General features: G+C 38.2%; 2 protein-coding genes across 2 annotated transcripts in view; one reads left to right on the top strand and one right to left on the bottom strand.

Moving 5' to 3' along the window:
- The window catches only part of USH2A (usherin), a 746,622-nt gene that overhangs the window by 470,723 nt on the left and 248,245 nt on the right, over positions 1–27,654 (top strand). The window contains exons 39-40 of the mRNA XM_070602521.1: positions 18,702–18,852; positions 19,447–19,589. Coding sequence (XP_070458622.1) covers positions 18,702–18,852; positions 19,447–19,589 — 294 coding nt within the window. The remainder of the gene's footprint in view (positions 1–18,701; positions 18,853–19,446; positions 19,590–27,654) is intronic.
- On the bottom strand, positions 17,358–17,890 carry LOC139080590 (large ribosomal subunit protein eL6; the record flags this gene model as incomplete). The annotated part of the gene is made up of 1 exon (XM_070601996.1): positions 17,358–17,890. A coding segment is annotated over one exon (501 nt), but the record flags the coding sequence as incomplete, so codon positions are not given.

Genomic DNA, 27,654 nt, shown 5'->3' on the forward strand with positions numbered 1-27,654 from the left:
GCAAAATGGTTGTGAGTGGTTTGTTTTAAATTATCTCTCCTTCCCTCTCAACCTCCCTCCCACCGACAACATCCACGAAAAGAAAGGAGTGAAACCCATCTGGAATTAACATTTCTGCACGTTGTAAAAGCTGGTACTTTGGAATCCTACGTAACCAGATTGGATTCCACCTCCTTCACTCACTGGTTGAGTGACTACAAGCAAATCCACAAATACATCTGAACTCAGTTGATTCATCCATAAGATAGGCTTGATGATTATTCCCACCTGACAGAGGATTAAACAACACAATATGTGTCAGGTGCTTAGCATGGTGCCTGGCTTGATAAACATTTGATGGTGGCTACCTTCTTTGTTCTACTTTCTTACTAAGACTCATTTTTTGGCCTCTTGTGGTATTGTGATTTGCAATAAGAAATACATATTTGGTCTTCATCCCTCTTTCTGGCACAGAGCTCCTAAATCCCTTGGAATTTTCTAAGGGATGAAAGCTATAAAGATGCCTTTTGTTATGTTAATGAGGTGGCTTTTGGACTTTACCTAAGGATGAGAGCTGGATGCCAACGAAGCCAACCATAGGATCAGAGGGTAGGAACTTTCAGTCCGCTCCACTCCCTCACCCACCTGCCCCCCACATACTTTGGGGCGGTTGGGAGGAGGGAAGGCCTTGAGATTGAGTTCAATCACCAATGGCCAAAGATTTAATTGAATCATGCCTATGTCATGAAGCCTCCATAAAAACCCAGAAGGACAGGGTTTGGAGAGCTTTCGTGTTAGTGAACACACAGAGATTTGGGGAGAGTGGTTTGCTTGGAGAGGACGTGGAAGCTTCCTGCCCCTTCCTACATACCTTGCCCTATGCATCTCTTCCATCTGGCTGTTCCTGAGGTCTATCTTCTTATAGTAAACCCATAACCTAGTGAGTACATGGATTTCCTGAGTCCTGTGAGTTACTCTAGCAAATTAATCAAACCAAAGGAGGGAGTCATGGGAACCTCTGATATACAGCAAGTTGGTCAGAAACACAGGACAACCTGGACTTGTGATTGGCACCCTGAATTAAAGAGGGTTATTGGAACCTCCAGTCAGTCAGAAACACAAGTGACAGCCTGGGCTTGTGACTGGCATCTGAAGGGGAGTGGTGGGGACAGTCTTGTAGGACTGATGCCTTAATTTATGGAATCTGACACTATTTCTGGGTAGATAGTGTCAGAATTGAGTTGAATTGTGACACCCAGCTGGTGTCCAGGGCATGGCTCAGTGGCATTGGGGAAAACCCCTTCCCCATGTTGGAAATGGTGTGCAGAGCCCTTTTACCCCTGAAGGCTGGAAAATGCCTTAGAGAGAGGGCAAGTGAAAATCGGAGCCTTTTACACATGCTAGAGAGCCCAGGATAATTTTGTTCTGTTATATCCCTATCCTTTCCTACATTTACCCCTTAGACTGTTGACACAGCTGTGGCCAGGCCAGTAGCCCTGCTAAGGGGTGGTTGTGATGTGTATTGGATGATGAGGTAAGCAGGAAGGTTGAGAAATGATTTTCCATTTGAAATGGCTTAAATATCTCCCTCCGTGACCTCTGGATCATAATTTGCAAATGATTTTTACATCAAACTCTCATTGGTTATCTTGGCATTTCAATGGGCAGAAAAGCAGCACATTTTTTCTTAGTAGATCTCTTTTCTATATTCATTACCGAACCACTTATTAAATACAATTTTTATGATTTTTTCATTTCCATTAAATGCATATTTTTATGCAAAAGTAAAAGCTTGAGGCCAGCTCCTTGGCTGAGTGGTTAAGTTCGCGAGTTCTGCTGTGGCGGCCCAGGGTTCGGATCCTGGGCGGGGACACAGCACCGCTCGTCAGGACACATTGAGGTGATGTCCCACATCCCACAGCTAGAAGAACCTGCAACTAAGATATACAACTATGTACCGGGGGGGGGGGGGGGGGGGGGGAGGGGGCCAGGGGGGAGTTGGGAAATAAAGCAGGAAGAAAAAAAAAGATTGGCAACAGTTGTTAAAAAAAAAAAAAGGAAGATTGGCAACAGTTGTTAGCCTAGGTGCCAATCTTTAGGGGAAAAAAAAAAAAGTAAAAGCTTTCATCGCTTGGTTAATGCTAGCCAAAAGAGAGAAATTTGAAATTTTTTGCTAAATATTTTTTCAGCTTTTCATGATTTTCCTCAAGTGTAAGTTTTATAAAGTTAAATCTTGGAATTGAAAGTTTATTTCATTACTCACTGAGTAGGAGAGCTGAGTAGTTGTTCAGACAATGCACTTTTGGATAACTAAATGAAATGTTGGCTTTTTAAAATGTAAAATAATTTTTGCCCAATAATATTGCTAAAACCACTGATTTTTCATAGATTGAGCTACTGAATTAATTTTTTAGATTTTAAAAGACTAAAATGTTCTTTCAATTATCTATTACTGTGTAACAAACTTCCCCAAAACTTAGCAATGTAATACAGCCACTTTTTATTATTTCTCATGATTGTACAAATTGTCAGTTTTGGAAAATGCAGCTAACATTACTGGTAGCCACAGAATTTTGCCCGTAAACTAGAGCGGTTGACTATCCATCTTGCTATGTCATAGAATAAATAGAAATTTTAAATTAATGTATCAAGTCAATTTAGAGTAGGTAGGCAAAGAGAGCGCCTACTAATTACCATAAAGAAAAGGAAAGATTATCATTCGGCTTCTCTTTTTTCTTTAAAAGAAAAGATGGTCTACCCTTGGAGCAGCCTACTCAAGTAGGAGCAGTGGGCCGGTGCCATCAAATTCCTCTCTTAGGTTAAGGGTTACAATAGCTCTGCCTTTAAAAAAAAAGAAAAGAAGAGAAAAAGAAATCATTGATTATATCCCTCAAGCGATTAGGAACCAAGTCTGAGGTTTTTGGCATGACTTGCTCAGTGAACTTATTTTACTCCTTCAGTTTTGAAAGGAAAGAACTGAATTTTCTCTTCTTTCTTCTCATCTCAACCAAAATCCTTTTCTAAGACCTAAGAGGAGGGAACTGTGGGTCTTGCTACGGATCAACCATAGGGAAAATAGTGTCATTTTATGACAGGTTCTCTAAGAGAATTAGGAACAAGTGGAAGCTCAAAAAACAAAGACAGACGTAAAAACAAAACAATTAAGAATTATAGATTCAGACTCCATTTTATCTTACACTTTCCTCATTCACTGTAGCACTGAGAACTATCAAATATTTCTATGCCTTTTAAAGTCTATTTAGTACAATGTTAAGATGCTACTTTTTTGGGTTTTTTAAATGAAATTAATAGTTCTGAAGAATGTGAAGTTTGCTTGCAGTGTTCAAATATAAATACCATTAGTATGTGTTTTCCGTTTTTCATCTGCTCTGAATCCACTTTGATTTATTTGCAAGATGGAAGTTGAAATTTCAGCGTGTAGGTGGCCATGAGATATGCTAAAAATGGAAAGAATGCAAAAGAATAGAAATTTAAGAAACAAGCTGTAGGTTAGAAATTGAAATAAACAATAGGCTAAGATGGTATATTACCTTATTCAGAGGGTAGAAAGAAAGATGAGATTAACTGCCTTTTAAACTGTAAAAGCCACAATGAAGATATAGGGTTGTGAAGAATAGCATTCTTTAAAACAACATTCTACCCCGTAAACAGATGGTTCCTCTCTACCTTCAGTATATTAAAAGCTACACGATTTATATTGCATCCACTTCCTATGAATCTTTAGAATAGCTGTGCATAATGTTTTACTTCTGTGTATGTCTTCCAAGTGTGCTTCTATTTTTCCCCTGGAAAAATCAACTCGTTGGAAGTAATAAGGTAGGAGGATTTGAGAAATAAAAAGTATTTAAATTCTTAATAAAATAGAGTACTTTTGAAAACACATGCCAGGCCATTTAGTTTAACCCATGCTTTCTCCCAAGAATGTTATGAGAACAGAACCAAAGCATTTATAACTGTCTTAAGCACGCTCTGATATCCTTTTATGAACAATCTTACCTTTACCTTCTTAGAACTGATAGTTTACCTTGCTCGGTGTGTGTACGTGTGTGTTTGTAAAATTACATTACGTAAGCCAAAAAGAGGGATGAATTTTGATTTCATAATTTGTGAAACTTTCCTCACTTTTCGTATTCACCATCTTGACAATGAACTTCTTACAAAAACACTTTAGAAAGGAACGAACTTGTGAGCGTTGGAGAAGCTGGAAGGGAACTTTGAAGTATGCCTGCCATGGCCTCAACAGGCCTCCAGCAAAGGGCTGGCAGCTTCCCACATTTGCATACTCTCCTGTGGTTTGTATAGAAATACACACGCCCAAACACACACAATTAAGTGCTATCTTTAGAGCATCCTGGGGCAAGAAAGAGAGAGAGAGACCAAAAAAGAAATTTTTTTAATCACCTTTTTTCTACTTTACCAAGGGAGGGGGTGGGGAGTATTATTCCTTTAAGTTTCATTGATATTAAAAAATCATATTTTTAAAAAGAATAAGTACAATTCCCCTTTCTGTTTTTTATCTTGGAATAAAGGTTTGTCTATAACTTTAAGGTTAAAAAAAATCACGTCTGTCTGACTGGCTCTGCAGTTTGAAAGCAACTTGAAGTTTTATTTGAATTCTTAGAGTGCCCTAAAGAAATTTTTGCTTTATTTTTTAAAAATAACATCTTATTCTTTTCTCTTTTCCTTTGTTATCATAGACAGACGCTATGCCTGACTTGCATAAAATTCTATGAGCATTTACCTTTCTGTATAAATACTTTTACAAAAGTGAAACAAGTTCTTAATCTCTCTTAAATGCTTAAAGACCATCTTGCAATCTCTTTTCATTAGGAACTTCAAGAAAATTCTTGTTGTATCTCCATAAAGAGATACAGATCACCCAAAGTCTAAAAGTTTTAGGGTCCTGTAAAGGTTTAATGAAGAACAGATGGTGCAAACGGTGGGAAGATCGCTATAACCACCATAATATTCATGTTCATTAATTAATCGGGATAAATGAAACCAGAAATGTGAGGGTATATAGTACATACTATGAGAGCAATGCTTCTCTTTATACTTCGAGGATCATTTTGGAATTCATACTATCTTCATTAGAAGAAAGAGAGCAAAGAAGCCTATATTTGTAAAAAGGAATGAACGAATGAATGAATGAATGGTTTTCTCCCTGTGCTAAAACAATTTTCCACGAGCAGATTAAAAACACGACAGTCAGATGAGGACACTTATTCACAGGTGGAATATTGGAGGACCCAGGAGTGTGAACAGTGAGAGTATGCAGGGAAATAGTCCCCTGGAAGTGTCACAGGAATGACCATTGGTGGCCTCAGGACCATCAGAAAGGAGGAGCACTTTCCTTACCAAAGTCTGAGGTTGAGGGCATGACCACCCAAAAAACGTTGAGTCTCGTTCTCATGGTTGACTCAGGAAATCAAACAAGCACGTCTCTTAAATTGTTGAGACGTTTGTGGAGCGTATTGACTGCAGCGTCTGAATTTTAAATTCACCACCGCCCCCATCCCTAGTGTCTTCATTTACTGACTGTGTGACCTCAGGAAAGTTAATTCCTCTCTGGGCCTCAATTTGCTCATCTGAAAAGGGATTTCGCAATTTCATAGCCGTCCATCACGGATTTTGGTAAGAGACAAAGCATGTGCACACACTGAGGTCAGCTAGCACATAAGCAAGTGCTCAACTATTTGTGTAAAGAATATAAAGCATGATATATAATCACAAAATATACATAAACGGTCACTTTTGGGGTTGAAAATTAAACCAACTCCCACACATCTACACTTTTATTTTCCTTGATGATTCTAGCAACTGTGTCTTAACGCTAAATGTAAGGAAGCAGCAGACTGGTTGTGGTATGTTAAATTATAAATGAGGACTAATTTGAGGATCAAAGATGCTCTTCGGAAGATATCACTCTGCTTGTAGGAAAAGCATTAGCTGTCTCCCTGTGTCTCTTGTATTTGTACTCTCTGTCTTGGAAAGATTCTTCCCCACGGTTTCAGAATCTTGATGTTTAATTTAACGCAAAGGTCTTTGAGGAGCACAACAGGGGGCTGCTCCGGGTAGTTCTGGCATTGAGGAAATTGAAATGTACATGTTTTTTCTCATTTATCAAAGACGGCCAAGAATCTAAACCGACATTTTATATCAAATGAATTATGAACTGTGTACTTTGTACCTAAGGGAACAACAACTAAATTAGAGTTTGGGATAAAAAGAGCGAGAGAGACAAAAATAGGTTTTTAATAAAACATACAGTAATTTCTGTTATTGTGTCTGATGGTAACATGGCCAGACACAGTCTTATGGTAGAACTAGTGAATGGATGCCGGCTTCTCTGAAATCTGTAAGATTTAAATATATTTGAGGGATTTTTCTCAGAAAGCAGCAAAATGATAGTAACTACCTCCTAGAGTTGGCACTGAGAGAATTGTGTGGTAATGTTTGCAAAGAATAAGTCATAACACTGGACGTGTAATAATTGTGTGTTACACTGCAAATTTACATCTTCCCCCATATGTGTGAAGATTGGGTAACAGCAAATTAATGGCTACTGATTGCTGAAGTGTAGGAAGCATTTTGCATTTAACCTTTTAAGGTGAAAGAGGATCTTATGACGTCTGTGCGATATACCCAATAATTCTTTTTTAAGTTACTAATTGAAGATTCTTGGGAATTGTGGGTGATCCATGCTTTATTCTTCTGGACAAAGTTATGTTTTGATTACCATGCTATTCTTCAAAAATAGGTATTCTCATTTTTGCTATATGTAAATTAAAGAAGGATATTAATATTAATACATTTGTTTTCAACTTTCTGAATTACCTATTAAGGTAAGGGATGCTCTATATATAATCTGAGTGTTTTAAGACTAGATCTAGTTATTAATTAATTAATTAATCAACTTGAATAATTGATCCAATCCCATTGTTAAATGACTTTTATAATCAACCTTCTCTGGTTCTTCCATCATTAAGTGACTAAAATTTTGTCAGTTATTCGAAATCACTTAATTTCTTGGTTCTTGATTCTATCCCAAAATAGTAGATTCAGTGACACCATAAGAAAGAGTCCAATTTTCAAATATAGTAGTTTATTTTACGTTACCAAAGTCTTTTTTAAAATATTATTCTTGTTAGACACATTCAACAAGGGGATATTTAGTACACTCTTTCTAAAGAGTGTGGCTTTGACCTAGCTTGAATTTACTCATTGTTAAAATTGTTTATTAACCCTCTCAAGCATGTATTTATTTTTAATTTCACAAAGGTGAAATTCTTCAGAGAATTATTTCAAATGAAGAGAGTAAACAATACTTTAACTAAAAATAGGGTAGACTTAATCCACTCATATTTTTTGTGTATATTTTAAATTATTTTTCCAATTAAAGATACACTGTACACAAAGAGCTCACGTAATCAGATTCTAAAGAAAAAGTAATTCGATCTATGCTACTTAGACACTACTTGGGATGAATATAATGGTATTCAAAATAATAGGGTTACTAAGAAATTCTCTTTGGAATACTAAGAGGAATTTAAATGTCAAAAGCAAAAGCTTAAATGAGTGTCTAAATCTAGGAAATCTCCATACGGAAAAAGGATAAAATTTGGTTGGTAGTTTAGGATCTAACACACAAAAAATTCTTCTGGGCATTGTGGCCACCAACTTCAGGGCCTCTAATTAGTCTGACAAAGTGACAGTTCCACATTCTAGTTGAACAAATAAAGTATCTAATGAAATTCAAAATCCTTATTTTTCTCTGAGCACAATGAGCTATATCATTCACAACTTTGGGGTATTTCAAAATTAACAGAAGATGACTTCAGTCTAGCTGATGTTTCCTGGTTGACGAATTCACTGAAACTGTCTTGCAGAGTAATTTTAAGCAACTCTTTAATCCTAATCCACAAAGAGAGGTGGAAGTACGTTGCCTTGGTCTTATGGATGCTAACGTGAAGTGGAATCTCTTATTTCTCAAAACGGTCAACTGCAATTAGTATTCAGTGATGTCTTTTTATTCTGGTGCCCTTGACCCACCTCTGCCACCCCTTTCTATATTGTTCCTATTATAAACTGTACCTGGGGAGATCCTTGCTTCCTTCCCATTCCAATTAAAGCATTCTTACTGAACATGGCGACAGTTTTTCATTTCTTGAAGAACAATTACCACAGCTAGGTAAGATCTGTCCATTGGGTTTTATCTAACTTTTGATAAATATTTGCACCTGTTTTGACTGATGTAGGCTCACGCCAGTGAAATGTTGGTGACATTTTGTGTTTCCCTCAGAAATATAGACCCAAATGAGTCAATGAAAAACCAAAGATAAACGTTGTACCATCTTCAGGTTTTATTCAATAACATACTCCAAAATATTTTATTTTGTCCCTGAGCTGAGAGGTAAACGGTGGATTTTTTTGCAAATTTTTTTATGTTATACACATGCTTTCTTCCTAGGCAGGACTTTTGTCTTAAATGCTCTTCTACCTCTGGCAACAGCCTTGGAAAACCATCATTTCTTTGCCTTGGGTCCAAAAAGCCTGCAGACCTTGTTATGCATCTTGTTTCTCTCTTTTTCTGTGGAGACCGTTCTGGGAGCTCTCAGAGCCAAAGGTGACTTAAGGAGTAAGCGAGAAAACTGACAAACAGAGAGACAGAGAGACTGAGACAGACTAAGAAAGACAGGGACAATTTTTTCAAACTTCTGCTCCCAAATAAACGTCAAGATTTAAATAACAGAATTATTTAAAAAAAAAAAAAAAACCTTAAAAAATGTCTTACTTCCTTTCAAACTTCCTAGCCATAAGATTTCTCCAAAAGGGGTATCCAGACTCTGAGTTGGTTCTTTAGTCTCCTTTGAGGCACATGGAGGAAAGGCAGGGAAAGGAGCCTAGCCACCCTCTGTGCATGTGAAGAGGGGCAAGACTCTAGCTTGGCCAGGTCATTGTAAGGAGCATTGCTTAAAATAACTGTTAGGAGTTTGGGTTTTGGAGACTGGTCGCTGGATTCATATAGCAACTCAACGACTTGTTAGCTGTGTGGTCTTGTGCAAAGCACTTATCTTATCCACTGTGGTCTGAATGTTTGTGTCCCCCCCAAACTCATATATTGAAACCTGGTGCCTAATATGATGGTATTAGGAGGTGGAGCCTTTGGGAAGTGATTAGGTCATGAGGGTGGAGCCCTCATGGATGGGATCAGTGCTCTTATAAACAAGGCCCAAGAGCCTCCCGTGACCCCTTCTACCATGTGAGGACTGAGCGAGAAAGTGTCATCCATGAACCAGAAAGTGGGTTCTCACCAGATACCAAATCTGCTCGCTCCTTGATCTTGGACTTCCCAGACTCCAGAACTGTGAGCAATAAATTTCTGTTGTTTATAAGCTACCCAGTTTATGATATTTTGTTATAGCATCCCAAATGTACCAAGACATTATCTAACCCTCAATTTTCTTGACCCATCTCACTTTATACCTAGGACTATTATGAGAATTAAATGTGATGATACATGTAACGCATTTACTTCAATGCCTGGCATATAATAAATACTCAGTTTTAATGCTGGTATTTTCATATGTTTATCCTTACTAATAAATATGAAAACATTAGCATTTCTCATGAGGCAGTTGGCTAAAGTCATTAAAGTAGTCAATTTGTTAACGCCTAAGATAATAAAGTCAAACTCTTTACCACAATTTTGAACTTTGTTCAACTTCCATTCATCCAAAAGTATTTACTCAATTTTTTCTAGTTGTCATGCGTATCCTGGGTCCTGGGCTAGAAAGATTTCTGGAATAGATGTAGTGCATTCCCTCATGAAACTGAAGGCTGTGGCCCCATTTTATTGTCTTTTATAATTGCATTTACTGCATGTTCTGGATTTTATTTTCCTAGGAGGGAGAGGGTTGCTAATAAACTAGGACAATAGATTTGTATAGGTTGTAAACAATGAGGTAAGACAACTATAAGTTTGACTGATAGTTTCAGGTATAAAGTTGTATCTTATTTATTTGGTGAGGTAATGCAAGTAGCTATTTTTAGAATTCAGAATAATTAACTGATTTACTGTCATTCTTTTATTTTGTAAAACTGCAAATTACTTTATTAAATAGTGAGAGTCCATTTCACACCCACTGTCTTAAATATATATTCTCAAAAATGAAAACTTCCGGGGAAAAAAGAAGAACATAAAAAAAAAAAAAATTTAAAATAGAAAAAAGATTTAAAAGTTCTCTAAAAAGTTCTTTAAAAATTGTCTGTTTATTGCTAACTCATCGTATTTCATTTTTTGGTTTTGCCTTGCCTCTCATGAGTGTCAGAAATAAGTCTGGTGCTCCACAGTAACAGTTTAACTTAGCCTAGGTTTTGTGGTACAATTTTCTGATCGTTTCACTTCATTATTCAGTCTTGTTTTAAAATTATTTGGGGAATTAGGCAGGTTAATAATTATAAAGTATATCTATGAATGTTTTTTTCCTCTCTTTCTGGGACTCTAATGACATGAATGTTTACTCTTTACTGAACTGTGTAAGAATGATCTACAAGAAGTGAGGCTAAAGAAACCGAATGGCTAGAAATCCTAAGTAATTAGATTGTTTTTCACATTATGCACTCAACTTTTATGGAAAAAAAGTCTACTCAAAATATGTAAATAACACGATAAATCCATTCACTCCTTTCAGAGTCTAATCCAGTCCATTCACCAGACAGTACAATAACCACCATCATCCTCTCTCCCCACCCAAATTCTTATAAATTAAACTGGATAATGTCATTTCTTTGCTTAAAACATTCATGGAAATCACTGATTTCCTATCTTCTTAGTACAGATTTCATCCTTCTTACCTGGCCTACAAGACCCTCCGTTAGAGTGCATCCATCTTTGATGACCTTTCAGTTTCCCGAACATCAGGTTCTGCCTCTGTATCCTCTTAGAGCTGCTGGTCCATGTGACAGATGCTGGGGGAAAGTTCAAGATTATAACAGTAGCCTACATTTATACAGAGCTTATGATGTGCGCTTTTTATATTATGTATATATTACATTGTATAACCATTTTATATATTAACTCATTTAATCCTCACAATCCAACTCTATGAAGTGTGTAGTGTTTTTATTCTTATTTTATTGATGAGGAAACTGAGGCACAGAAAGGTTAAGGTACTTATTCAGTAACTAAGTAGCAAAATCAGGATATAAAGCCCGGTGGGTTAGCTCCTAACCGAGATACACACCTGCCTAGTCTATGACTTAATTAAAATAAACTCTCAATAAAAACATCTCGAGAAATTGGTAATAAGTTAAAAAAAGTAAAAAGTACTAACTGGACCTAAATAAGAGAGTGACAAATGCGTGAAATTACATCAGGACTATCTGATGTAATAAAAAGCTTATCAAAAATTGAAAATGGTTTTTGTTGGACAAAATACTGTCCACGCCCCTAATTTAAAATGTTTAACATTCAACCATGAAAGATCGATTCTGTGACATAGCGATAGATAGCACTTAATTTTGAAAAATATATTTCTCTGACCAACATGAAGACCTCTCCATTTCGCATTTCATTGAATTTTTGTGGACTTTGACTAATTCCTGAGAACTAACAAACATGCTAGTACTTCCATGTGAGGTTTCTTGTGGATGAAAAGGACACAGAGATGCTGCTGTAATAAAGAAATAAGACCAGGAAAGCATTCTTTAAGAATATGACTTGGACAGAAAATAAACCCGACCTGTACTCAAACTGATCTACTTAATATTGTAAATGGTTTACTTTTATATTTATTTAATATATTTAATATTTATTCTCCATGATAAATCACCTACTATAACAAGCTGTTTTCTGGTGTAAAATTAAGAACACTGGCCTAGAATTTAAACAGCCTCAGTTTAAATCCTCATTCTGCCAGTAACCAGTCTTATGATTTGAGATAGAATATGGAAGCTCTCTGACCCTCGGAGTCTTTATCTGTGCTGCAAAGAGATAACACTACAATTTTGTAGTGTAATTCCCAGGATTAGAAATAATTGCGTTAAAGAACCTCGCACATAGTATGTTCAGAAAGTTAGCTCTTATGAGAGGCTGTTTTGCAAACATTAAATCTATTTTAACCTACTTATCGCTATTTAATGATGCTCTATTTGCACATCCTTGTGCTCAAGGTTGACCGTCCATTTGTTAGCACATCTGCATATTCCTCATAATTAATATCTTTTTTAATGACATATGGTTTAGTGACTGGAAATTGAGTCTTGCCTTCTGTTTCCAATTTGTTTATGACTCAACGACTCAATATATGTGTCTGAACTTTAATTTTCCATTCTGGAAACTAGAATTTAAAATCCTTGCTCGTCTGTAGCTATTTGACAAAATGAGAGGAAAATGTGTGATCCAAAGATTTTGACTATGTGCCAGGCTGTTCGGCGATGCAGCCAGGAGGCATATAGATGAAAGGCCATGGTTTCTGCAGCGTTGTGTTAACACAGAAAACGAAATGAAGGTGCCCACATCTAAGCTACGAAGGGAGAGAGTACTTTTGGCTGGGCTGCAGTCATATTCCAAGTGAAGCCTGCAGAAAGCATCGTATCTGTTTGGAATGAGCACAGGGAGAGTTGATGGGAGTCCTAGGCACGGGAATTAGGCTGAGGACATGATTACCCGCCCATGAACCTTGTGACATCGCCTGCATGGCAGAGCATCTTCAAACCCACTCCTCTGACAGTCAAGGTCCAGTGCGTACTTGGATGTAAGTTTCTAACTTCCAAAACCCCTAAGGCACTTACCCCTCTTTTAGGCTGCTCACACATTCTATGTTAGTTATCTGAGTCATATCTTATCTATTAAATATAAGGTAGATGGTCTAATCACCCTTTCTATGTATCCTGCCCTTTCCCCACCCCCAGCAAAGAAACTTGCAAAGTGACATTCGGTATCTTTTTACAGATCTGGATTTAATACAAAATATTACAGACTTCTCTGGTATCTTAATGCAATATTTTATTCCAGAATTGGAAAATGCACACACATACACACAAAAACACACTGTATTAGCAACCAGTGGGTCCGCTGTCTTGAGAAACCGGTACATATGAGAAGCATATTGAATTCATTTTTGCCCCACAAATCTCCTCTTCTGGCTGCTACAGCCTTGGCAGTCACTGGCCACATGGAAAAAAGCCTCTGTTTTTGCTTTTTAGAGCTCCCCCCAGAGTTCTATCAATCTGTATGTAGATTTGGGACATTCTGTTTGTTTTTTTGGTTTTTTTTAAAGATAGGAAAGAAACCACAAGTATACATCATTTAAAAGTTTAATAAAATAATGCATTCAAAAGATTATACCATCTAGACTAGTCCAACCTATGATCTAATTTATTGCTTTGTGGTTTGTATTCATTTTGCCTTCCCAAAAGGGTTAAATTTGAAATTTTATTAAAAATGCCTTTCCTTTGAATTTATGGATTGGGGTTGCTGTTTTATCCAGTTGCTGTGTAGAATTCGTATTTACTGGACAAGATACGTTGATTCAGGAGGTTGTCTGTGGAGTGCTGGCCCCGTGAGGGTCATATTAAACTTGAGAGAAGCTTTTTGAGCAACATAGCATCTTGGAGACAATACATCAAACTGATAGATACATGGCTTTTCTGTTAAGAAACCAGGGGTGGAATTATGGCCGGCTCCCAGTTATTGCTTTGGTGCTAAGGACACTCTAAGGAATAGGTCTAAGATAAAAGGGGTTAACCAGCTGAGAAAGAAAGGTTTCCAGAATTCAGTGCTCCTGAAAGCATACAGAATAAATAGTTACAGGTGAATAATTTAAGATGACCACTCTGTTTGGAAATATTTTGCAGCTTTATAGAATCAGAGTGCGACCAATTTAATGGAGCACATTTTTTGTCATCATTCAAAAGAGAATGCAAGATACTTTATTATTATTATGGAGCTGCTTTTGGCCCTTCTTCAAAAGTTCTTTCTTAATAGCACCATAAGGCAGTTTTTAACACTTGAAGGGATTTTCAGGTATCTATTTAAAACTCTAATTTTTTCATGTTGATGACTTAGAGCTGATTTTTATTCAAAATTTGGATTGTAAGTGACATTATATTCCTTGTCGCAGAAAAAGTAAACAAAAAAAATCAAATGAAGGGCGTGGCTTCATATGTTATATGTTATACACAATTTGTCCTCACTTTTGGCCCATGCTCTTTTGTGCATTTGTTATAAGTCAAGTAAGGGAGATACATCAAGTAAGAAATCACCATTGTTAAAACTGTTTGTGTGCACAGATAAAATATGTATTAAAAAGTCTTTAGTGGGCCAGCCCCAGCGGCCTAGTGGTTAAGTTCAGCACGCTCTGTTTTGACGACCCATGCTCGGTTCCTGGGTGCAAACCCACACCACTCGTCTGTCAGTGGCTGTGCTGTGCTGGTGGCTCACATACCAAAAAAAGGAGGAAGATTGGCAACAGATGTTAGCTCAGGGTGAATCTTCCACAGGAAAAAAAAAAGTCTTTAATAATGATTGTCCTTCAAACCAAAGATTTAGAGTAAAGTTATTGGATAGCTGGCCCTGGATGGCAATCTGATTGTATTTCCCAGTCATGTCACATTTCCACCAACTGAGAGAACTGTTTCATACCACTTCATCTCTCTTCACCCATCCAGTTCTTTCTCACACTGAGAAATGGGCAGCATCAGAAGAGATATTTGCTATTTTCTCATCACCAAATCTTCCCACCTGTCTGCATCTGCAGCCTCAGCATCTGCCTTCACTTCTGCACCATGCGTGGACTGCCTCTACTGTGTTCGACAGTGTGCACTGGCTTTCAATTCCAGTCACATATGCACTGCCTTGCCTCTCTCTCTCCCACACAAGGAATTTGCTCTGGCAATTATTCTTATCCTACGTTATCGTTTCCCCCAGTCTCTTCTGGATCATTCCAGTAAGCACGCATATGTTGTAACATCTCCCAGTTTTTAGAAAACTTTCCTTTGATACCACAAGGTTCTCTAAATGCTGCCCCATTTTCTACTCCCCTTTAGGGCAAAATCTCTCCAAAGAGTTGTCTGTGCTCTCTGTATCCTCTCATTCTCTTCTCTCTCATTCTTTCCTTAACCTTCTCGAATCAGACTGCCATGCCCACCACTGCACTGCATCTATTCTCCGTTTGTTTGTTTTGGTGAGGAAGATTGGCTCTGAGCTAACATCTGTTGCCAGTCTTCCTCTTTTTGCTTGAGGAAGACTGTTGCTGAGCTAACATCTGTGCCAGTCTTCCTCTATTTTGTATGTGGGATGCCTCCACAGCATGGCTTGATGAGAGGTGCTAGGTGAGTGCCAGGATCCAAACCCATGAACCTGGGCCATCAAAGCGGAGTGTGCAACCTATGCCACTGGACCAGCCCCTGCCTCTATTCTAGGCAAGGTCACCAGACACCTCCACTTGACCAAATACACAGTGTAACTCAGTCTTATTCTTCCTTAAACTCTCAGCACACTTGACAGAGTTGCTCAATCCTTCCTTTTTAATATGCTTTCCGTACTTTGCTTCCAGGCTGCACCTTCCCTTAGTTTTTCTCCCAACTCACTGACTACTCCTTTAAGTCTGCTTTGTTGTAGAGGCCTCCTCCTGACTTCAAAATTTTGATGTCCCTAGCTTATTTCATCAAGTCTCAGCCATTAAATACCCCATTTATATTGATCCACAACTCCTCTCCAGATTCATAGCTGCAGCTCGTCCTTGATGTCTCCACTAAAGATGTGTGATACACCTCTTAAACGTAACACGGACAAAACAGAACTCTTGATCCCTTCCATAACCAATTTCTCCCCTCAGTGTTCCTGATCTCAGTAATGGCACCACTCTTCACCTGGGTATTTAGGCCAAAAACATTGGCATCATCTTTAACTCACTCAACCAAACAGCAAAATACACTGCCACCAGCTATTGCTGTCACCTGAATCCAACTTACTATCAACTTTTGCCTGGATTACTACAATAGGTGATTTCCCTTTTTCTATTTGCCTTTCCTCCTCCATTAGAGCAGAGGGCCTTTATCAGTTTAGAATCATGCCATTTCCCTTATTAAAACCCTGCAATGGCTCCCAACCTCATTTAGGATGGAACCCAAAGCCCCAACAGTGACTTTCAAGACCGAGACCTAGAAAGGATCTAGGGAGATCTAGCCCCTGCCTATCCTCCAACCTCTTTTCTGTTCTCTCTCCTTAGTCTGTTTCGGCTACATTGGCCTTTCTGTTGTTCCTTAAAAACAACCAGAGCTTTCCCTTCTCACTGCCTCTGTGCCACCACACTCTCTACCTGGACTGCCCTTCCTGCAGAGATTCTTATGACTACCTCTCATATGTCATTGAGGTCTCTGCTCAAAGGTCACCTGATGATGTTTTCTTCCTATGGCTTTCCTATTGAATCTGAATTGTTAGAGAATAGCTCAAATCGCACCCTCTTTTTCACTTTCTCTTTGCTTACTCTGCTTTATTCTCCTGAGCACTTATCTGGTATGATCTTATGTACCCATTTGTTCATAACTTGCTCCCTCCATTCACATGTAAGTTCCATAGAGTCAGGCATCATGTCTGCTTTGCCCAGTGCTCTTATCCCTCCACACATAGAACACGACTTTGCACAGAGTAGAGGCTCGATAGATGTTTATGGAATAAATTAATGAATTATTGATGCACTCAAAACCCTCACAACTGATTGATGAAACATGTAATCTAATTCTTCCATTCTCAAGACTGGTCGTCCGTTAGCCTCATAGTTCATAGGCACATGCTCCTGAATTGGAGAGTACATAAAACTCACACACTACTGAAGGCTATGTATAAAAGAAAGTTGAAAATGAACCCTGATATTTGTTTCCACGATTTTGACCCCTTCTCCTTCTTCAGCAATGGCCTTTAGTAATCCTTGGTCATTAGGAACTTATATTGCAATAATCAGAATGTTCCCCCAAATTACATTCTAGTAGCACTAAATTATGCTAAGGGAAGTTCAGATCAGTCCAATATAATAATAATAACAACTAACAATTAATAATTAGTAGCACCTAAAATAAAGTGCTTTCTTTACATTGTCTCTGATATTCACAACAATCCTGCAAAGAAAAAATATCCCTATTTTAAAGATAAGAAACATAAGCTCAGACTCATTAGGTGATTTTCCTAAAGCCACAGAGCTTTGCTTAATTTGTTTTTTGAGTTTCTGACTAGCTTTGAAACAAACTCTGATATGATACGTTCATTCAGATTATACCTGTTGGAAAAGTTAATTTAACAATCAGAGTCATTATGTCAATTTTTTTTTTTTTTTTTTTTTTTTTTTTTTAACGGATCAGTTATTTAATCAGGTTCTTTGCAAGAAATTTAGAACACCAATTTGTGAGGATAAACTCCATTTGTGAGAGCAAACACGGACCGGAGGTAGCCCTGGAGCTGAGGAACGGCTTTGATCTTTGGCAGAATTTGTGAGTCCACAGCTTTCTGATCAACTTTGCGCTGCTCTGTAACCTCGTATTTCTCCTTCTCTGTGTCGAAGATCTCGCCTTCCTGGTGTCTGGGCTTACGCAGCTGCTTCTTCTTGAAGTAAGCGTCAGTGAGGTGTTTTGGGATTTTCACACCACTGATATCAATTTTGGTGGAGGTGGCGATGACAAATTTCTGGTGTGTTCTACGCAGAGGAACTCTATTGAGGACCAGGGGTCCAGTGACAAGCAGCAAGCCACTGCCCAGCTGCTTCAGGAAAACCACCCTCTTGCCTCTGTGGCGCCCAGTGAGGATGATCAGAATGGTCCCAGGCGTGATGCTGGCTCGCAGTTTCCTCACATGCTGACTGAAGGGTTTTTTGCCGTGACTCAAAAGCTCATTATGTCAATTTTTTTAGTAGAATAGGCTTTAGTTTCACTCATTCCTGTTAGGCCTTCTAGAACTATTCAAATAGATTTCTATCATAGATTTATCAAGCAGGTATGCTGAACTCAGGAAAAATTTGCCAGCGATTCAACTAGAGTAGAAAAAGCAACATATATGCCCAATTTGTAACATATTTGAATAAGGCCAGTGTCACTGTAAGAAGGGGGCCACTGGGTATTAAAAACACAAGGAAAGAAGTTTCATTTTTGTATTGTCGCAGGGGAGAATTAAGACTGGAATGTGCTATTTTCAGCCAATCACATATATTTATCATTGTAGAAAAATACATTTTCATAAACATTCCTCAAAAAAAAAAAAGCCAGTCGTGTTCAGGAGTAGTGGTGTGATTAAGATGGCAATGGGTGATACAGATGGCAGAAATAGAAGATCTGGACTCCTTCCCTTTCGGATCACTTGCTTGTTGAGAAAGAGTTAAATTAAAAAGGTACTTTAATATTTGCTTAGCTAAATTCCCTGCGTATTTTCAATTAGATAACCAGAAGTACAGGTGGGAATGTGCTGCGTCTTCATTTGTCTTGCTGCGTGGGGGCCGCTTTGAAGACTGAAACACTAATGTAATTGTGTTGAAATGAACAATAAGGAAGTATAGTAGTTCAGGAATGAAAATGTTAAATTAAATGGACCGTGTTTAACATTGTTGTTGATCCTGAGGAACAGTTTTTCCAGTATATGGAGCATTTCGATTCCATCCAGCATATGTTCTCCACAGTTTTCTCTGCTCTAATTCATCTGTGTTTTTCGACAGCTCCAGATGGTGTGCTGCCTCCCAGGCTTTCATCTGCCACTCCAACCAGTCTTCAGGTTGTCTGGTCTACACCAGCTCGTAACAATGCTCCCGGCTCTCCCAGATACCAACTCCAGATGAGGCCTGGCCGCTCCACCCGTGGATTTCTAGAGTGAGCATTCTACTTTGTCCATCCTCTTAACTGTCACTTGGGTTATACAATGTAAACATAATTTACTTTATCTTAACTTTTGAACAATAGGTCAGTTTTCATTGGCAACAAATAAAGGCCACCTTTTAAAAGTTCATGCAAACAAAAAGCAAGCAATACCTTAGGAGAGAATTATTTGCTTTGCAAAAATATCTATTTTTTGTTTACATAGCATTTAAACTAAGATTTCTTCACCTTCAACTTTTTGTAAGTACGTGACTTGCATAAAGCAAGCATACACCTGAACCTAAAAAAAATGCTCTGAACTCTGGCTACAAAATTATAATACTTATTCTACAAATTTGACATGGCAATGCGTCTCAGTACTAGACTTGAATTTACTCAATACTACTAGAATTTACTACTCATAGAAATGCAACATTACAAACAGCCAAATGGCTGCTTATTCTAAATAAGATATCATGTAAAGACAGAAAATTGCAGTACTTAAATGTGTGTTGACATTCTCTGAAAATTCTTTGAAATAAGATTTTACTTATTTTTTATTTCTTTGAATGACTAAACCTTCCTAATTAACATTTGTTTCCCGTATAGGTTATTTTCCAATCCTTCTGCATCGTTAAGCTATGAAGTGAGAGATCTCCAACCTTACACAGAGTATGAGTTTCGGGTGGTTGCCTCCAATGGATTTGGCAGTGCACATAGTTCTTGGATTCTATTCACAACCACAGAGGACAGTAAGTGGTCTGAACAATACACAGCCGAATGTCCTCTCCATTAGGGAGTCTTAAATGTCTTCAGTTTTTCCAGAACAAAGAAATAAGCCTCCCCTGTTTACTTGGTGTTTAGTGACAATAATCTTTTCCAGGGCAAGGGTGGTCAGACTTTCTGGAAAGAAGAAAAATGTGGGCTTGGAGGGTTGGAGGGTTAGGCCTACAGACAGGGAGAAGTAATTCATGATGAATTATGATATGGCCCCATTCCATTCAGGGTGCCACTAGGTGTCTTGCAAGAGAAAGGTTATCGTCTTCTACGCCATGACCGAATGCTACAGTGTTCTCTACTTTGGGGGAATTCTGACAGCAGAAGGACATGAAATATGAGCATTACTTCCTGAGGTTTCTTAGAACATCATTATACCTTTTCCTGGAAAGACAGTCCACTGCACTTTTATTTGCACCTGAAAGACAGCCTCTAGAATAGAGAAGTATAATCTGAAAGCAATGATTCTGTGTGTATTACAGAGAGTAGATTGGGATTGCCTTATTCAACCAATAAAGAGAATTTTCTAGTTTTTCATGGAAGAGTTATGTTTACATATATATGTTCTTTCTAGGTTGTATGTAGGAAATAAATACATGGCTATAATATTTAATTTTATACAAATTGCCTCTATAAAAGCATATATATGGCAGTATAATTTTTTTAGAAAACTTAGAAATTAAATCAAGCTATACAGAGTGAATGAGGACACTGTATCTTTGAACAATGAGGTTTTTAGGGTTAATCTTATCAAGTCTTTTAATCAGAGGCTTCTTAGAAGATGTTGCTCTGTTGGCCAATTGCCATTCTGGCTCTATATTCAATGAGGACCAGAGTGACTTTCAAAAGGCTAGACGTTAATCAAAAGGCATGGTATTTGAACCAATATCAATTGTATATTGAACAGATTCTTTTATTTCTACCATACCCTTAATTGTATTATTTTAATGAGGATAAGACATCAAATGAGACAGAATTAGAACTATTTACCTTCCTTAAAGCATACTTTATTTTAAAAAACCCATTATGAACAATAATATGTAGTACTTCATCCATTTTTCCCAATTCATAATTACTCCCTGGGAGCAAGTTAGGTACTTTGCAAAGGCACATCTAGTCCTTTTGGTCTCAAGGGGACCATTTAGTAAATTATCAGCACAGTGCCATAAACGGCACCCAAGGCCCAGCAGCATTAATGCACCACTCAAGGCACTGACACCCCTTTTAGGGGGGACGTTACATACGCTCTGGGGAATATGACAGCATGCAGATTTATGAACTGGAGAGCTCACACTCAGATTTTTGAAGAAAGGTGTTTTTAAAAACAACTGAAAATAGATTTTTAATCTCCTTCTTAGATATGCTATATCTAAGCAATAGAGGTTAACTGAAAATAATTATTCAACCCATTGCAGAGGTGATGGCTCCATACAGGCCATGTTAGGAGGGAAATTGTTTCCTTTTTCGGCACCCACAATTTCTACTCCCACAGAGAAACGGCAACACTTAGGGCTCCTCAGTGGTGATCCTCATTGAATAGGGGCCACAATGTCTTATCTACAGGCAAGATGTTAGCACATAAATAAAGTACAAAATGTTCCAAAGTGCTGAATAGCTCAGCATCCTTCATTGAACAAACTTATCTCCTGCCTCATCTTACCAGAAAACAAGTCTTACAGACTTTTTGGTTAGAATTTTGGTTAGAATTTTCGTGCATAGAGACACTGCCCTTTTTTGTGATTTTTTAGGGCCTGGATTTGAAGTGAATAGTGTTAACCCGTCATCCTCCTTAAGTAAAAATTAGTAACACTTGATTATGTAACAGATATTAACTCAAGAAATCCAGCCATCATTTTTATGTTAATCCTTTCCCTGAAACTGATGACTTCTTCCTCCCTCTGCTTCATGTGCACACTGCGAGTCATACACGTTAGCAAAGAGCCAAAGGCTGGCCATTTGCCCCTCCAGGTTAAGTTACCAGTCCGTGCTTGCCCCTGAGACCTGATGATAGTGTACTCTATATTTTGGGTGTCAGTGGAAATCGATGCCATCTCTGAAAGGAAGTACAACTGAGTTGACAAAGACTGAGAGATTGGCATTGGGCAGAAGCAGTTTTTCTGTCAAGGCTTCAAAGCATTGCTTATAAAACCACCCAGCTGACAGCTCCACGGCAGAATCACCCTTTGTTCTTGATCCAGACCAGGGCCTCCCGTTCACCAAAGCACCATTGCCAATGTAGAAATTGTACATATCATCTTACAGAATAAAACAGAGAAGTCACCTCTTGCTCACGGTTAAATTTCATACCATCAATAGGCAGCTTTCTTTATCAATGAATGCCTCAAAACTCCCCAGTGCTGAAAAGGGTCACCAATAACAGTATTTGAAATGTGATCCAGCAAGACTGTGCTTTTCAACAAGCCTGTGACGCGGCTGAACCCAGAAAGACAAACATAGGCAGAAAATGAACGATAGCCAGAGAAACAAATGCTTGGGTTCAAAGAGAGGTTCTCATGGACAGAGAAAAGGGCTGCAAGGACTTTTAATAGACCTTTCTTTTCAAATAATTTGCCATTTACAGCAGTGTGGCACCAATATCCAGTTCCATGCATTTTTAAAAATCTAGTGTGCTGATGCCAAATAATAATAACGCACATTTCCTATGAATATTTTAAATCCTGTTAAAGGTGTGTTATTAAAAGATGTTTGTCCCAGTCAACTTAGTCAGTGTAGTGTTCGACTACTTGCAACCAGATAAATACAAACAACACATGATTTTTTTTCTTTTTTACATGCTGTTGGCAGTCCAAGCACCTGGCGTGTGTGCACCTTGCAAAAACGCATGAAGATTGTATTAGACTTGGGAGCATGTAATTAATAACATGAAGGCATTTGCCTAACCACTGAAATTTTTGATACCTTTTAACCATAAATAACCATCACGTTTGATTATATTACTGTTGCCTCTCTCTTGCGTGCTTACAATTCTTTTCTGTGCAGTATACCCATGTAGAAATTATTGTTGGCTGAAAGGGCAAGTTTTTTCCAACTTCAGCTTAAAGGTAGACATGCTGTTTTGCCTACTAAAATCTTGCCCTGTGTAAAATATGAGCTAACACACTTTTCTTTAAAAATGTGGATCCTCAAGCCAGCCATGATGGTGGTTAAACTTCCACGTTCTTACCCTGGCAGCCTGAGTTCATTTCCCGGGTGCGGAACCACACCACCTGTCTGTCAGTTGCCATGATGTGGTGATGGCTCACGCAGAGAACTAGAAGGACTTACAACTATGATATGCAACCATGTATTGAGGGGGCTTTTGGGAGAAGGGAAAAAAAGAGGAAGATTGGCAACGGATGTTAGCTCAGGGCAAATCCTTCCTGGCACAAAAGAAATTGTGGTTCTCTAGACCAATAAAAGTCTGATGATCTATTTCTCTCAAGGTTTTTCAGGTAACAAGATTGAAATATGAAATAAATCTTTATTTCGATCATTTAAACAAAAAAACCTAGAAGGTATATACAACCAATCAGATCAATCTAATGAAAATGAGATTGATTTCTAAAAATCACTTCTCTACCTCGAAAAGAACCCCAAATTGGTTCTAGAGTAGACCATTTAGTTGTCATATAGTTTTAAAAGCCTTTAAAAATGTGATGCTTTTACCCAGTTTGTAACAGTTAAAACCCCTGCATTTATAATTTTTGCCACTGCTCTAAGGAGCATTATTAAATAAAATTTGTGGGATTTAAACAGCTTATTCTGCAGATTGACTTAGAAAATGTTTTCATGTGTTTCTTTTTTTTGCTAACAGGCTGATTGTTCATGAGTTCTAACTGGAGTATGCTAAAAGATAGGGAGACTAATTTTTTTATCTACACAGTGAGATTTTAAGTACTATTAACATGCTGTGTTTATTCATTATATTAGATCTTATTTTTTTCATGCTTACAATTGCACTGTGAACATAGGATGAAGCAATGAGGGAAATTGTCCTGGTATCTGGGTCCTGCTTTACTTTTTCTTCCAGCATTTTTCAGCATTTTCCTCCCTTCATTCATATTTAAGATTCTCATAGCAGTTTACACAGGAAGAGAGGTTCTTCTGGAGTAAGATGAAAGACAGTGAAATGTTAATTGAAACCTACATCTAGCAGAACGTATTTTTTCCTGTTTATTGTCTGGCAAAATTCTACTCATTCATCCAGCCTCTCCTCAAATGTCACCTCCTCTGTGAAGCCTTCCCTCCTCATTGCTACCTTAGAATTTTGGTTTGTATTTACCTGTGCACCATCAATATCCCCTCCTGAATTGTAACCTCTCAGGACCTCAGGCTCTGTCTCATTTATCTTCCTATATCCAGCGCCTGGTGGAAGGTCTGATATAGAGCAGATGCCCAAAAATTGTTAGTTGAAAGACTGATTACAAAGAGTTTCATGGGGCTGGCCTGGTGGCATAGTGGTTAAGTTCATGCACTCCACTTCAGTGGTCTGGGGCTCACAGGTTCAGATTCCAGGCGCGGCCCCACACACCACTCATCAAGCCATGCTGTGGTGGTATCCCACAAAAAAAATAGAGGAAGATTGGCACAGATGTGAGCTCATTGTGAATCTTCATCACCAAAAAAAAAAAAAAAAAAAGTTTTATGTAAGCAAATCCATGAAATTCAACCAACCAAATTTTAACTGGGTACCTGCTGTGTACCACAGACTGAGAGAGACATGAAAATTACAAGGATGAATAAGACACTATCCTTTCCTTGAGGCATCCACCATCTGGAAATAGGGACACATGGTAAAACCATAGATAAATATACAGTCCTGAGACTTCTGTGAGAGCAAGCCCAGAGGAGGAGCATTTCTCTCAACGCGGGGTGTCAGGAAAGCCTTCTTGAAGGAGAAGCCCAGGAGAGGGAACAGGGGGTAATTGATATTTGCAGTTCACTTTACCCTCACATTTCAAGTTTGCTTCCTTGCCCTTGGTCCAGAAGAAGGCGGAAAAAGCAATTGCCATAGGAGGTGTCCACCGACACATGAGACCTGGAGGGCAGCCTGAAGGGTGTTCTGCGGTGGTCCCAGCCTCTGAGTGTGAGACAAGGAGGGTGAGGATGAGAGGCAGTGTAAGAGAAGGGAATCCCCAAAGCCATCCTCATCCTTCGCCTTGGTCAGAGGCAGCCTGCTGGCTGTCCCTTTGACTCGCCATTGGCTGTCTTGACTGGGATAACGAATGTTCTAATTAGAGGCCTCTGCTAGCCCCGAACCATGTGCTACTTCAAATGAGAGGAGGAGGAATATACAGAAAGGAAATTCAAAAGGAATACACTTTTTCTTTTTTTTATTCTCACAATCTGTAATGCCAGTAAAACACTCTGAGTCCTTATGACAGGGAGGAAGTAAAAACGTGGTGTAAAATTTGATTAATTGATCAAGAGCATTCTAAAGCAGAATTTTCCAAATCATTTAATAAGTGCATTTGTGCCCTTAAGAGTATTAAAATTTTAAAATGAATATTGCACGACAAACATCTTTTTATTAGTGTGTTAGAATTTAAAGTCTCAACCTGCATTTTAAAAGTGTTCTAAGGGAGAGAAAAATAGAACATTTCTAAATGAAGGTGGAGCATATTTCTATCAGTAGATTATATTTTATTTAATAAAGAGATATGATCAAGTTTCCGTGGTGCTGCAAAATTATTTTGCTTTTTCCTTTCCAAAAGCGTTTTCTAATTGCTTTAAATATTAACTTCTGAATGCTGACATGTTTAGCCTTTCAAATAGTGGTGTGGCTGTCTATTTTACCCATAACAGAAGATGCATGATGAAAAGTAAACTATTTAATCTGTTGATTTTGAGAGCAAAATGGCTCTGTCTGTATGTCATTACAGATTCCATTTCCTCTTGTATAGATTCCACCCCTCAGATTCTTGCATTTCCAGAATTAGCAGAGGCAAATACTTATTATTATTTTTATGTTCTTATTTTTATATCCTAAGATCAAAAGCTAAAAGTGACCAACAGAAATCCTTTGAAAGAATGGATTGACTAATGAAAAATTCTACCCACCTGGTGTCAGTTTCGCTCTTGAGCTCTTGAATCTCTTTTGAGCACGTAAGGCACACTGCTCTTCCAAATTTGGAACCGTTAGTGCTTTTAGGACTTTTTTCTGCCTTCATGATTTCTCACATCAACACACTTGGTTTCTGTCCCAAACTTTCAAGGAAGAATCCATAGCCACTCGCTGTACGATATGCCCCAGTTCTGGAAGTCAATGCGTTCTTCCCAACTATACGCTCCTGAACTGGTCCCAGGAGAAATGGAGAAAAAGAGTTCCCCAACATGGGTTCTCCTACTGGCAGAATATCAAAAAGTACCCTTTCAAATTTCAAGAACCTTCTAGTCTTCAGATGTTCCTTTTAGTTAACAATGATGCCTATATTACATGGTGCTTTTCCTGTATTATCAGTTGTCAAGAAGCTGAATGTTCGCTTTTGTGGCAATTTGTTCACTGTAGTGCCCATTTTTAATATTTTGGGGGGATACAACTATTGTACCCTCTTGATCACAAAATTAATATGTATATATTTTATTGGTCCTATTATGCTTCAGTCTTTTATTATGAGTCATCAAAAAGCCTTTTGGGAAATAGTTGGAGTATAAATAATAAATTGACTGAAGAACGCATGATTAAAGAGAAGATAGAACCCATCACTCTACTCTTCTGATAACATATCAGTAGTGAATATCAAAAGGCTCCATTAGCGGCTGGCCCAGTGGCCAGTGGTTAAGTTGGCACATTCCACTTTGGCAGCCCGGGATTTGCCGGTTCAGATCCCGCATGCGGACCTAGGCACTGCTTATCAAACCATGCTGTGGCAGGTATCCCACATATAAAAAATAGAGGAAGATGGGCATGGATGTTAGCTCAGGGCCAGTCTTTCTCAGAAAAAAGGGGAGGATGGTTGGCAGATATTAGCTCAGGGCTAATCTTCCTCAAAAAAAGAAAAAAGGCTACATTAACAATTAGTGTATAATATATTGCTCTATATAATTATACATCCATATATTTGCCACTTTGAGTTTTAATTCCTTGGCAAATTTAGGGGCTATTCATTTGTGGAGTTCATATTACTGAAAAGAGCTTTTAAACTGAGATTTTAATTAGAATGGTGAAAACTTGTTTCAGGGCAATAACAAGAACGTCATAGGAAAAATGAAAACTCCCGGGTAACTGTAATAGCAAACAAGGGTAGAAGACCTACAAAAACCACGGCAAGTTATATACACACTGAAGGTGGAAGTCATTCAAGCTGTTTATTCACACGCACTTGCATATACAGACACGCATGCGTACATGCACCACACGCCCTGCCCAGTATACACACCTGAGTATAAAAATAAATAAGCAGATCCCTCTGTTAACAATTTTATTGCTCTCTTTTAGGCTGGGGCTGAACTTTTGAAGCTGATGAGCAAAATAGTTTCCCATAAAAGATAATTTCATTTGCCAAAATGAAACGACTTTGCGTTATGAACGCTGTAATGAAATGGCCTGAAATACGAACCAGTGGTCTGCACAGAAAGGATGCTCCTGTTCCCAGATCCTGAAGGGAGTTCTCTAAACAATTACACCCACGGAGAGGGCTGTGCGCTTGTATTTTCATCAGTAGCCAGCTGAGCTGTGTGGCTGTCAAACTTCCCGGTCTCGCCTCCAGTGACAGCCGCATTGACAACATGTTATGCCCCACATTGATTTTACAGTTAAGGAGCTGATTGTGATATATAGGGATTTTAAGAATTCAGCTGAGAGGCTGACTTTTGCCTTTTATCATTCCATTAAAATTTTATAACCATCTTTTTCATGTCATTTCATCCATGAATTCTTACTTTAGAAAGTGATAGCTACTGCTGGGCACATAACTTTTTTCATGTTCTGGGCTTTTTATTGTATTAGCAAACTACCCCAATTATAGTTATTACTCATGTTTTACATAATTGTGGTGACCCTTTCAACCACGCAGTGGCATGCCAGTTGATTTGTATATG

The sequence above is a fragment of the Equus przewalskii genome, chromosome 31, assembly GCF_037783145.1.
Source record: "Equus przewalskii isolate Varuska chromosome 31, EquPr2, whole genome shotgun sequence".
Lineage (NCBI taxonomy): Eukaryota > Metazoa > Chordata > Mammalia > Perissodactyla > Equidae > Equus > Equus przewalskii.